The sequence below is a fragment of the Uloborus diversus genome, chromosome 6 (assembly GCF_026930045.1).
Source record: "Uloborus diversus isolate 005 chromosome 6, Udiv.v.3.1, whole genome shotgun sequence".
Taxonomy (NCBI): Eukaryota; Metazoa; Arthropoda; class Arachnida; order Araneae; family Uloboridae; genus Uloborus; species Uloborus diversus.
The window spans coordinates 159,898,892-159,912,213 of record NC_072736.1 but is presented as its reverse complement, the minus strand read 5'-3'; the positions used below and the strand labels follow the sequence as shown (position 1 = coordinate 159,912,213).

At 32.8% G+C, this 13,322-nt stretch overlaps 1 protein-coding gene across 1 annotated transcript; it reads right to left on the bottom strand.

Moving 5' to 3' along the window:
• Positions 1-1,828: 1,828 nt before the first annotated feature.
• LOC129224535 (ubiquitin-fold modifier 1) lies at positions 1,829-13,202 on the bottom strand. The gene is made up of 6 exons (XM_054859007.1): positions 13,112-13,202; positions 12,743-12,793; positions 9,782-9,838; positions 8,610-8,667; positions 6,054-6,126; positions 1,829-2,164 (listed from the first exon to the last, which is right to left on the bottom strand). Coding segments are annotated over exons 2-6 (255 nt in total). The 5' UTR covers positions 12,745-12,793; positions 13,112-13,202; the 3' UTR covers positions 1,829-2,099.
• Positions 13,203-13,322: the final 120 nt, after the last annotated feature.

The following is a 13,322-nucleotide window of genomic DNA, read 5'->3' as shown; positions in this document are numbered from 1 at the left end:
GAATGGCAGATCATCATTTGTGATGTCATACGCAAAAGCGTCAACAACAAAATTGCACCGATTAAAATTTTTTTTTATGTTAAACTTTGTCAATTTTTTTTAAAAAATTGTCAGATCTTATGTATTTAAGCCTGTTCTTTAAGAAAAAAAATACTTTTAAAATTTAGGAAACGACCTCATTGTAATCGTATCGCTGCTGTAATCAAAATTACTTTTATAATCTTAATTTTAATCTCCTATTTTTCAAGCTTCTAATCATAATCGATTTTCTTGTAATAGCTTCCAAGCCCGATACACCCTGTTTTTATGCAGAGGACAGGGACCACATAAAAAAAACCGTTCCCAGCTTCACGAGTAGCTATAATTAGCAATTGCTTTTTTAAACGAAATCAACATAAACCAAGTGATGATAATTTTGCCTAGAGTCGGACAACATGTCCCAAATAAGGAAATTTTTAGGAGGACACAGTGACCTCCCATCGGGTTGCCCTTGACGTCACTAGAAGATACTAACTTGCACTCGTTTTATAAATAAGTTCGTCTATTGAGTCCCAATCTGATTGAAATTTTCATGCACCACACAAAAAAATTCGCACAAAAACAAGTTTGAGTGTTTACATAAATACTGGAAAATGAAAAGCATATTGCTCAAATTGCTTTTTGCGACATTCACGTTTCGTAGAGAGGGGGGTTTTCCTACAGTTGGCAGGATCAAGGGCTGCAGAGTCAGAGGGAAAATGACCGACTTTTCAACTTAGAGTCTTTGAATTTTAGAGCCTCTGAACTTAATCAGTTCGCCTCTGACTCTGGAAGAGTTGTGGACAAAATTACCAACTCTGGCTCCATGAATTTTAAAGCCTGTGACTCTCAACTCTGACTCCTTTACCCCAAAATCAGCCCAATTCTGCAGCCCTGGGCAGGAAGGCCTGAAATGAGAGGCAACCACCTAATAAATCAGGACTTCAAGTTTAGTCAACAGTGCAGTATTGCTAGTAACAAAGCCAACAGAATGCTTGGGTTTATCAATAGATCTATTTCAAACAAATCTAAGAAGGTTCTTCTGCCTTTATATAGGAGTTTAGTAAGACCCCATTTGGAGTATGCTGTTCAGTTTTGGTCGCCTCATCTGAAGAAAGATATTTCTGTATTGGAAAGGGTTCAAAGAAGGGTAACTAGATTAGTAAGGGTACTTTTATGATACCAGCCTTAATAGGCTTAATATGTATAGCCTGGAGCAAAGGAGGATCAGAGGGGACATGATTCAGTTGTTTAAATTTATCAAAATGAAAGATTTAAATGGATTAAATTTTTGCACCGAAAGCAGGACGAGGGGGTCATTGTTTTAATCCATTCAAATCTCAGGCTAACTTGGAAATCAGGAAAAACTACTACTTTAGTAGGGTCGTGGGCACTTGGAATAGCTTACCGGAAGAGGCGGTAATGAGCAAGGGAGTGGATAGCTTTAAGAGGGCCATTGATCTTCATTGGGGACTAATTAATTGACTAGGACCAGCCTAGCTGGGCCCAGAGCCTGTTGCTGGTCGTCACATTTGTATTTGTTCCTTATTGGTTTTTAATTTTCTCATTGGTATTCGGTTAAACCGCTATTTTTACTTTTTAAGCTGCTTGCTTATCTGCCTCTCTGCTTTTGTCGAGTGTCTTTTCATCCATAAGCTCACTTATTTTGCATTGAAAACGGGTTTTTTTTGTAACCCCAAAACACAGCAGTAATCTGCAATTTTTGTGCAATGATCAAAGAAAGGTATTTATTCAGTTTTATGTCAAAATCGTATGATACAACTGAAACACAGCTTTATTAGGAAAAATGTGATAGACATAAATAATGTTTTTTAATCTTACAAATAATACTGCAAAACATGAGCAATTACATCTTATACAGGGAAGTCTCCCGTCAATATATTTGACGAACTTTTACTTTAAAGATAATTTGATAAATACTTTTTATAGCACTTAGTTTTAAAACTTGAAGTCAATAAATGAAAAAAACTGAATTAAACATTTTCAGAAGTTCATTAAAAAATCTTTATATATATTAAATATTTTTATGTACACAAAAGCAACTATTCTGTCTTGGAATGTTATTTTCCTACTCTGTCTCTAGGAATCAACCTTAACTCAGACCCATACTTTAAAAACACATCACCTGAAATAAATAATATAATTGATTACTTGATGGTAATACTAAATAAATAAATTCAAAAGTATAGAATAAAAGTCATGCAAAATAGATAATAAAAACAACAACTACAAGGCTGTTGCATGAACTTAAAAGTAAAATGGAATAACATTAAGGGTAATGAGTTAATATTTTAATAAATTGAAAATGAAAGCAGCAATAAAAAAAACTTTAGAAAATTTTTTTTTGAGTAAGAGTACATTTAAATAATCAATAGTTTTTTTCTTAAGGAGCTTTAAAAATGAAATTGAAAACATCAATTTCAACTAAAATCTATCCTCCTCCCCCCTTAAGTCTTTCTTTTGAGTAAACGAAAATTTCAATCTGGAGCAATCTCTAAAGCTATATATTTTGCATCATTTACTAAAATGATAATTCATTATAATAGTGATATAGCAATTTTTGTAAAAAAAATTATCTTACTGCCAAACAAGTTTTTAAAAAAAAAAAAAAGAAAAAGAAAGAAAAGAAAATCTATCTAAAACTCGAAGAATCTTCCACACCCTGATTGGACCACTTTTGGTATGATCGCAAAGTTACAAGCAAGGGGGGATCCAGCTTCTGGTTCTGGGGGGGGGGGAGGGGTCATTATCGGAAAGAGGGGTCAAAGTACAATTTTTGAGCACAAATAGAAGGGCAAAGAGAATTTTTCAAAATATAAGTCACCAAAATGCAGTTTTAGGTAATACAGTAGGCTCTCTGTTTAATGACTTTCAGGGGACCACAAAAAATCGTCCTTAAGTAGAAAGCGTCCTTAAATAGAATGCTTTTAACATTATAGTGGACCATCTGGGACCGTGAAGAGCCGTCGTTAAATAGAGAAAGTCGTTAAATAGAGCGTCGTTAAACAGAGAGCCAACTGTATTTGGTAGCTTAACAGGGTCAAATCGACATATCCCCCCCCCCCTTCTCTATCCATGCCTGGTTAAAAGATATCGTACCAACTATTCTTCTCCTTACCAACTAAAGTACTTAAGTCACAGTAACATGAATAATGTAAAGATACATTTGTAGAGTGAAAATCAATGACTTCACAAGCAAAGACCAAGATTTTTGTCACACATAATTAGCTTTACACAAACGACCTACCGTATATACAGTTGGATCTCTGCTTAACGACGCTCTATTTAATGACTTTCTTTATTTAACAACGGCTTTTCACGGTCCCAGATGGTCCACTATAGTATTAAAAGCATTCTATTTAAGGACGATTTTTTGTGGTCCCTTGAAAGTCGTTAAACAGAGAGCCAACTGTACTTGCATATAAGTGGAACCCCCCCCCCCCTACTTTTATTAGAAAAATCGGGGGGAAAAAATCGAAAACCGGTGCACAAATTCCTATTTAAACTAGTAAATCCCTAATTAAATTTATATTTGGAAAAAACGGGAGCATTTTGCAGCTCATTTTGAATTTAAACATTATAAAAAGGAGGGAAATGAAATTAATGAACATTTTTATGTTAAAAAACATCCGATTTTTATGCTTTTGCACCAAAAGAATTCACATATGCGATTGCGATTTTTGTAAAGGGTTCGATTTTGTAAGGTATTTGATTATTTTGATTTTATAGCAATAAAATTTTATGCTGTAGCCATATTATATTATTTATGAAAAATGAGTTGCGACTATCGGGAAAATTTGTGAATACGGCCATCCCCACATTTTTCCATAAGTTGGTCGTTTACTGTAATTATATATTCTTTTTTTCAGTCAGACCATGTAAAATCATAGCAGAATGTTTAAGTATTTACTTCTTAAGCATCTGTTTAAAAGGGATGGACTAAAATCGGGGAAAATGTTCACGTTTTCAAATGTTTTTTTCTAAGAAAAAATCAGGGAGAAATTCTGCCTCGCATAAGTCGACCCCCGAACTTAAAACATCATATTTTGTAATAAATTTCTCGACTTATACGCGAGTATATACGGTACATTCATTAGCATCTCATGTCAAAGGCCTAAAGTTCAAAATTTATGCTCTTATGAAGCTAATATAGACCAGGAAGTAAGAAGCAAAGGGATGTTGGACATTTTCAAGTTTTGAGTAAAACCCGTTTAACACTAGAAAGACGGAGGCGGTCATTTTGACCGCAAGCGATTTTCAAACGCTCACATTTGCTGCGTTTTATTTTCAAACTCTTTTCCCTTTATTGACTTTTCCTAACTCTTTATTAAGATCTCACAAAAGTAAATTTTATTTCTTTAGGCCCATTATTACAGTCGCTATAAGTGTTTATAACTAGAAAGACTGACGGCAGTCATTTTGACCGCCATTATTTATGCTTCTGGTTTCGTTCACTTTTCTCTTATCAGATATGTGCACTATGGATTTTTTGTTAGTTGTCAGGATGAATAGCATTCTTTTGTAATTAGTGGATTTGAGTAGTGTCTGCTGGTCAGGTGCAGTTCTTTGAAGCATTAGGAAAATGCGAAACACCTGTTGGTCACGTGCTTCTTTTTTTTCTGCTGTTATAGCAGGGGGCAAAGTTGAGAAAGGCGACTTTGAAAAGCATGGGACCAGACACATAATATTCTTTTAGTTTCGAAAAAGGATTAATTTATAACAGGTGGATTCTAAAAACTTGTGCTGGAATTATTTTGTGCACCAAAACATGTGTTTGGCTTGAAACATAGGTGTTTGTTTCCTTCGATGTTCTTGAAAGCTCCAGTCTAATTATTCTGTTTATGATTTTGCGAAGGACCGTTGGAAAGCAAAACTTATCAGAAAATGAATCCCTGCAACTTTTGCAGGATTTGCCTGAAATTGATTCTGGTTTGGATGCGTATTCTGAATTATCTGAGGAAGAATACATTCCTAGCGATGAAAATAATATACTTTCATCGGTTGATTGCGATAATTTTTCGAAACCTAGCATTGCACAAAAAGATGATAAAGTTTCTACCTGAGAGAAAAAACAAAAACGATGTCAAATGAAATAATGCGAAAATAAAACTATGACTATTTGTTCTGATTGCAAAAAAAAAAAAAAAAAAAAAAATGCGGCTCATGTAGATGGAAAGTGATAAAGATGATTATTTGTAAATATTGTAAAGAAGAGTAATGTAAGTATATTACAATATTTATGCATTTAAGAAATGAATCACATGAATAGTTGAAAATACTTGTTAGTGATTACATGCTTATAAAATGTCCTCTATTTTGTACAAACTTAATCTTCCGCAGTATCATTTACTTACTGTATATATGCTTCTCCCTTGATAGAACATAAAATTAAATTTAAAAAAAGCTGTCTCAGACTAATTTACAGGTTATATTATGATTAAATTGTTAAATAAATTTATGATGCATCGAAACAAATCTTTTCTATGATTAAAAATCCCAAAAATAAATCATTTTCACATTTTTAAGTATAGCGGTCAAATGACCGCTGCTAGTCTTTCTAGGTATACGGAAAATGTCGTCTTTCTAGTGTTAAAGTTCCTGTCCTAGGTAGGCTTTCATTGAAAAGTCTTTCTAAATCATTCTGAATAGCAGCAACCTACTAGGACTACTAGTACTATCTCTCGCACCGAAAAGAGGAGAGACTCACCTACCATCTGCGCTGGTTATATCGAAATTTTTAATTTTGACACATTCCTTTGCTTCTCACTGCCTTACACAATTTAATCAGCATTAAAATAAAATTGCATTATGGAACGTGAAAAAGTTGCATTGCATTCCATTCATTATTATCAAAATTACTTAACAACAAATAACAGAAAGCATAACACAGGTCTTTCAATCTTTCTAGGTTAAAAAAAAATACATTTGTACAGGCATAAAAATGTAATAATTGCATTTTATAATTGAAATATATATGTATCACATTAAAACAAGAAAAAATACAAATGACATACCAGCAGTTTGAGAAGGATTTATTCCTATGCCACCATCTGTTATAATTGCACTTGTCTCAGGAGTAACTTTGAACTGTTAAAATAAAAAAAAGGACATTTAATCTTACAATGATCCTTATTTTAAATAAATCATGTAAATAACGTTATTACTCTATAGCCGATCAATAATTGAATTAAGATACATTTATAAACTTGAAGGAAAGGAATATGGATTAATTTTCAGGGGTAATTGTGGTCCCAGTTCAGAAAGTTGAAATATTCCCAAAGTAAAATTATATCTTCACAATTAAAATTATAACTCATTTTCCTTTTCTTTGCTTCCTTCCTTCATAAAGGAATTGAAATTAAAAAAAATAATAATAATAAAGTTTAGTTACTGCTCTATTTATAGTAATTTCTTCTTATCAGGAAACCACATGATAGTATAATAATGAAAAAATTTTAAAAAGAGGCAATTAAAAAAGCGTTGCTAATAAACATGTTTCTGGGCACATAAATTTTTTGCCTTTATGTTCCCGTTATCGAAATATGAGGTCTTAAAAGTCTGCCAAAATTTTAAGATAAGTCGACAAATTTAGCGAGTTTCCGTGAGAATAGGAGGACATCTTTCACATGATTTGTAGATGGATGCAGATGGTGAAATTGTGTGCTCAATTTCTCACCACATCTTTAAATTTGGACCTTTTCTTGAAATTTCGGCAGACATCAGGGCCTTATATCTCGATAATAAGTGAACGAGGGCAAATTATTTTTGTATCAAAAATTTATCACAATATGGTCTTTTAATTTCTACTTATTTAAAAACAGGGGTGCCCATCCCCCCACCCCACCCAATTTTTCTCAACCCTTTTTTATTTTTTAGCTCTCTTTTTTATTTATTTTATTTTTTTTAAATATTTTTATTTATTTATTTATAATTATTATTCATATTTTATAAGAAAGTTCTGTGCTATACCAATAACACACTCACACAAACTAAATAAATAAAAGAAATAAAATATAAACAGGAAAAAATAAAATAAAATAAATAATTTAAATTAAAAATAAATCAATAAAAATTTAAATAAATAAATTAAATAATCCCCCCCCCCAATTTAGATAGCGCAACTTTCACCATAATCCTCCCCTGTGGGCACCTCTGTTTAAAAAAAAATATCATTATTACACTATTTGCGTGGTTACCTAATAAGAGGAAACATAAATTACAAGCATGAATGGTGAGACCAGACTCATGAACTACAGTGGATATGCTGAAACTTCTGGATCATGAATTGCAATCAAATATGGAAATATATATTTTCTTCATAATTACCCCTACATTTTAAAATATATCCATACATCTGTGAGTGAATGTTTGAGCATTTGTTTGATTGTTTGAAAGCTACGAAAACCCAGACTGATAGATTTGAACAAGGTTTTGTGTAAAAGTAAAATGTAATCAGTTACTTCAAGGAGTTCTAGTTTTAAAAATTCCTTTGACTGTGAAAAAAAATTCAAACCCTAATTGATACCAAGACTAAAAATAGCCAAACCATATGTTAAAACCACAACATTTATCACAACATTTGAGGTAGACGGAAGAAAAGGGCTGTAAGTGGACATTTTAAAGTATTGAGTAAAACGTGTTTAAAGATCAGATCCTAGGTAAACTTTCATTGAAAAAGTTTTTATAAAGCATGCTGTAAAACAGCACCTACCAGGGCTACTAGTACCATCTCTTGCCCCAAGACAGAGGAGAGGTTCACCTACATTTGTACTGGTTAACCCTAAATTTTTAATTTTGCCACTTACATTCCTTTGCTTCTCACTGCCTCATTTGACTAATAATTCTTAACATTAAAATTCTGGGTGCTTTCACATTTATATTTGATTGGAGGGAGGAAGGGTATGTGAAGCATTCAACTTTGGCAGGGTCTTCGCCTCAGGGGAGATTGTGGTGTGTGAGAGAACTACTAATAAACAAAAGGTGGGGTTGAAGGAAAGTGTTTGCGCATGCGCGAGCTTGCCACTCGGGCAGTTGATGAACGTCTCAGAGAGGAGGCATTTCAGACGTAGGCATTGATATGTTTCCATTTGAAGCCCACATTCCATTACCATTTAAATGTAAATTAGTGTACATAATTTTGTGTTGTGAAGTTTATTAAAAGTTCATTAGCAAAATTCTATTGAGTCAAGGTTCATCAACCATTTATTACAGTCCACTAAACATAATCGGCAACAGAAAGAAGTATTGTCTTTCAGTAATTTCAAGTTTATACATTTCTGACTAAATTTATTTTACTAAACTGCAAAAAAGGAAAATAAATCTTTTCGAAACTGGTTATAATTTTTAAAAAATATTTAAAAAATCCAGGTTTTCTGCATCCAAAGGTAAACTTCCCTGACATTTCCAGGTTTTTCAGGTGGGTAGACACCGTTTTTTTTTTCTTCCTGATAGATTCGGAACATCAAAAAAAAAACTATTCATTCATTTTGAGTATGAAAAAAACTGTACACCATATTTTTTCAATGTATCAGAATAACTTTTGAAATGTTAAAAACGAATTGAATAAATACCTCTTCAGCAGCAAATTTCAGTACAGCAGTAAAAGGGGTATTTTCAGGCACACTTAAACTGCAAGAGTAAAAAATACATACATAAAACATCAGTAATCATGCAATATACCATACAGCCCAGTAATCACATCCAGAGACTGCAGTTTCGTTCTTATTAGAACTTATCAATATTGAGAGAGATTGATGAGTTCTAATAAGAACAAAACTGCAGTCCCTGGATGTGATAACCGGACTGACTGGTATATCACATGTAAATCTAAAACCTTAGCCCTGGCTTAGAGGCAGTAACTCACTGCTAAATCAGTCATCATTTTTTTAAAAGTCTTTCAATATAGCATCTTTTCTTTCATGCAGCACCACTATCGGTGGATGCCATTACCAGGAGAATTTTGACTCCTCATTTCCCCACCAGATGGAGGTACCTAGACTCTCTTCGATGTGAAACTGTACTAAAAATTTGATTCTGCCAAGAGTACTCAGGGATCTTTTGCATGATGCATAACAAAGGTAGCTGGTGCTTCAAAAAAATGGTGGGTTAAAGAAGATGTGGGACGTTAGGTCGACCACACCCATAAAGTTGCCTTTTTTTTTTTTGGAAAATGTGGCAAAACTATTGGATTTCAACCTCATTACTGATTAAATGACTTTCCCTAAAATTCGGGACAGCTGGTCACAGTAGACTGCATCTTTCCAATTCAAAGTAAGTTCATAATTTTTATAAAATAACATGCAAAACATATAGAACAGACTTATTATATCAATTCTTCTGCCTTTAAACACGTCAATCGATTAATACTATCTTCTTTGATCGTTTCTTAATTTTGAACTCGGAAAAGTGGAAAGGCAATGCCCCTTTACTTTTGGAAATCAGGGGGCAGTTGCCCCCTTGCCCCCTCGCACAAGCGGCCTAATCATAAGACATGGACACTGTTGACTTTCGGCATCTTAAAAACCTACTGGCTGGAGTCAGGTTTGAACATGTGTTGTTGTTAGGTCTAAGAGGTCTTAACACTACACTTTTCTGCTGGCAAGCTTTACGCCGACATGTCTGCAATATTTTACAAATTTTGTACTTTTATGATGTTGTTTCAATTATTTATACTTTCAGCATAAAGATACTCTTTTTATTTTCATACAAAAATATAACACAAAATGGCAAAGATTATACTTACACTTTAAAAGGTAGTTTTGGGTCTGATGTAAGCGTAATCTTGAATGTGACCTTTGACCTAGAATAAGGTTTTAAAATTGTTTTAAACAATATAAAATAAGGGTTAAGTGATTGAATATACATATTGACAGAATGTTTGGATAGAATAACGGTAAAAAACCATCACGTTAAGGGGCATTTCACAGTATTTGGCTGTTACGGACTCTACACTTCATAAGGATGTTTTAGCCTCCTACTCATAATTAGTGCAAATAGTAAAGTTAAACTTTTTGTAAATGATTAGTCCTATGTGTACTTATGTCATAGAATTGAGAAAAGTTTAGATTTGTATTGAATTTTTTTAAAGATATAGGAAGATATATAGCATGTTACGGACTCTACACTCAAACGACATGGAAATTTTTGCTTAAACTATCTTCCAATTTTCTGTGAAAGTAATAACTATTCTTACCTAATGAAGGTTTTCTACTATGACTCAGTTTATCTATAATACACTTAAGCACCAAAATAATTTTTGAAAAGGTAAAAAATATTTTTTCCGGAAATATTTACTAAAGAACTGCACGTTTATGAACATGTTACGGACTCCACATATTTGTCAGGTTTGAGTATTGTTTGAATTATTGTTTATAGAGTCTAAACAACAGCAGTACTACCTCATTGTTCAATAGTTACAATAATAGAATCAACTGTTATGGCTATTTCTTCATCATATATGTGAGGGGTGCCCACCTGGGGGGGGGCATGCCGCAGGCTGTGCCATTGAAGTTTTTTAGGGGTTGTTTTGAGGGGTATTTTTCTCATTTTTGGGGAGAGGTTTTTGATATTACAGGGGAGGGGGTTCTGTGGGATATTTAGGGGAGGTGCACCCAAGCTTTAAGGGGGTGGGGGGTACCAGTTTGAAGGTGGCCTCCTGTTAGAACAGACCAAGTGATATGTTGATTTCTTCAGTCTTGAATTTATTATTAAAAATGATAAGTTTTAACGCAAATTTTACCAACAATTTAACTTTTATAGCAGAACCTTGGTTATCTGAAGTGATCAATACCGGATCATCTTCGGTAAACTGAAATTTCTGGATAAATTTTAAAGGGGGGGGGGGATATGTTAGGAAGAAGATGTTTTTAAGCCAAAACTTTTTAAATTGCATTTTTAAAGGTAAGTTAAATTTTCTGTTAATTCAATTTAAAAAGGCAACATTTTTTGCTTCAGGAACCATACATTTTTAAGCAACAAAATTTTGTTCATTTCCAGCTTAAATAATTGCATTTAATTAATTAAATGTATGATCGGTCATGTATGGCACGAAAGATCTTATATTTTTGCTTAATGGCCCTAATATTAATGTACTAAATGACATCTGACATGCCTTATATACATATGTACTGGTATTTTATATAGGAAATTTTTCAAATGTCACACTGGAAATATACTGAAATTCGGGACTACCAGATCAGTCAATACCCCATAAAATAGGGGAAATTGGGACTCGTTAGACCGCCTTCATAATTTTAATACCTTTTTTTTTTACGACCAACAAAAGCAGCACTTATAGTTCTACAATTTCTATAATGAAATCACATGGTAGTTATTTAGACCAAATTTCAGAAACTTATTTTGTTATTTTGGCAGTGCTATTTTTGATTGATTAACTTTCATAACTAAGCAACTTTATTTTTTAAATGGTTTTCATGAAGAATGAAGCAATAAATTGAATTCCTCTCCTAAAATAAGTTCTTTTAGTTTTTAAGTATTAGCCGTTTGTTTTTTGTTGTAAAGAAAAAATCAGACAACTTTTTTTAGACCAAGAACCTGGGGTATGTTGGTTTACTTTTAGAAAAGCCTACAAAAACTTTTAGAACAATTAAAAAAGCAATACTCCAGTATTAGCAATAGTGAAGTTGCTAAAAACACAAATTGTGCTGATTCTTGAAAAAGTGTAACAGTAGATGTTGGTCAATTTTAATTATATTGATCTTTAAACTTTGGTTTTTGATTCTAATCACAAAACATTTGTTTGGTACAAATGTTGGATAATATTTAACATTAAAATTGTAATAGAAGTTGTTTTTGTAATGTGGGAACCCCGGGACTGTGGCAAGTTGGTTCACTTCACAAAGCAAAATTTTAGTTTTAAAACCACAATTGTAGGCATCTCAGGTAGTGTTATTAGGAGCAGGAATGAGTTTAGTGACATTACTCCAGTAATTTTTCGAAACTGAAATCTAAAAAAGGGCAATTTTAGACGATTTTCAATCATGTTAGAGGCAGAAGATTTAGAAATTGGAACATTCTCTGGGATTACTACGAAATTAAATTTCTAGCACACAATTTTAGAACACCTCTCTCAATGGAAAAGAAAGGAATTAGGTTGGGGGACCTCCTTGGATAAATATCTATACTTCAGTTATGTCAGATAAAAATGTAGCGGCAGCCCCCTTCCCCCACACATGGGTAAATCATATACATATTAAGAGGTAACTTAAAAAATCAACTGCCCCCTCCTTGAACAACTTCTGGATTCATCCTTGTGGCCCAGCACAGATTGTAAAGATCCAGAAGTAGAACTTATAGATTTCATTAAGCTTTTAAATTTATTTTGTTAACTGTTAATACTCTGCAGTGGCAAGGTAAAACAGGTTTCAAATGCAACATAACAAGTGAAAAAAGAGGAGCAGTAGTAAAAAAAAGGACTAAATGACAAAAAGATCAAGAGGTTTAATGATAATTTAATGTTATTAGTAAAGGTTCCTGTAAATTCATCAAATTTTAAATTTAACTGACTGAAAAGAGCACTATTATGAAGAGTGAAATAAAACAGCTAAAAACTATATTCGATCTCAAGTATAAAATATGTCTCATACATCACATTAAAAAGACTTTATGGTACAAAAAGGGGAAAAAATCTCATCATCAAATATTCTTCACTCAAATATAAGTCAAGTAATTTAATGCAACTCACATGATTACGGTACAATTTGTTCAGAAGAGTGGATTATTTTCGTTCAAAAACCTATAAAAAAAATTTAAAACTACTTTAGTTAAACAAATAAAAATTTCAGCAATATACAATCTGAATGATTCCCCCCCCCCCCCGCCCCAACACACACATAGAACATATTATATTACTGTAATGTGCTTTAAATATATTTCCTAATTCAATATTTTTCAAAATATTGCTATCTAACCTATTTCAAAACATCTGACAAGGGATTTGCAATTGTCATTCAACACAAGAAATCGAAAACAACAAACAAAATTTTAAACGAACGGCTTGTCTGAATCAGATTCTTTAAATTATTAGCATAAATTAATTAAATATGTGTATTACCAAAACTTATCCAAAATTGTCAGAAATCCACGTCCAATTTCGCGTCCGCGAAGCAAAAAATTTTCCCTTTATTCAGGATAAATGTTTTTCCGTTTTCCCCTACGAATAGGGAAAATAGTTATGATAAATATCGCAAAGCCTCATATCTGTTGTGCATATAAAATTCATTGCTTAATATTATATAACTAAAAACTCACCCACAAAGCTCAAG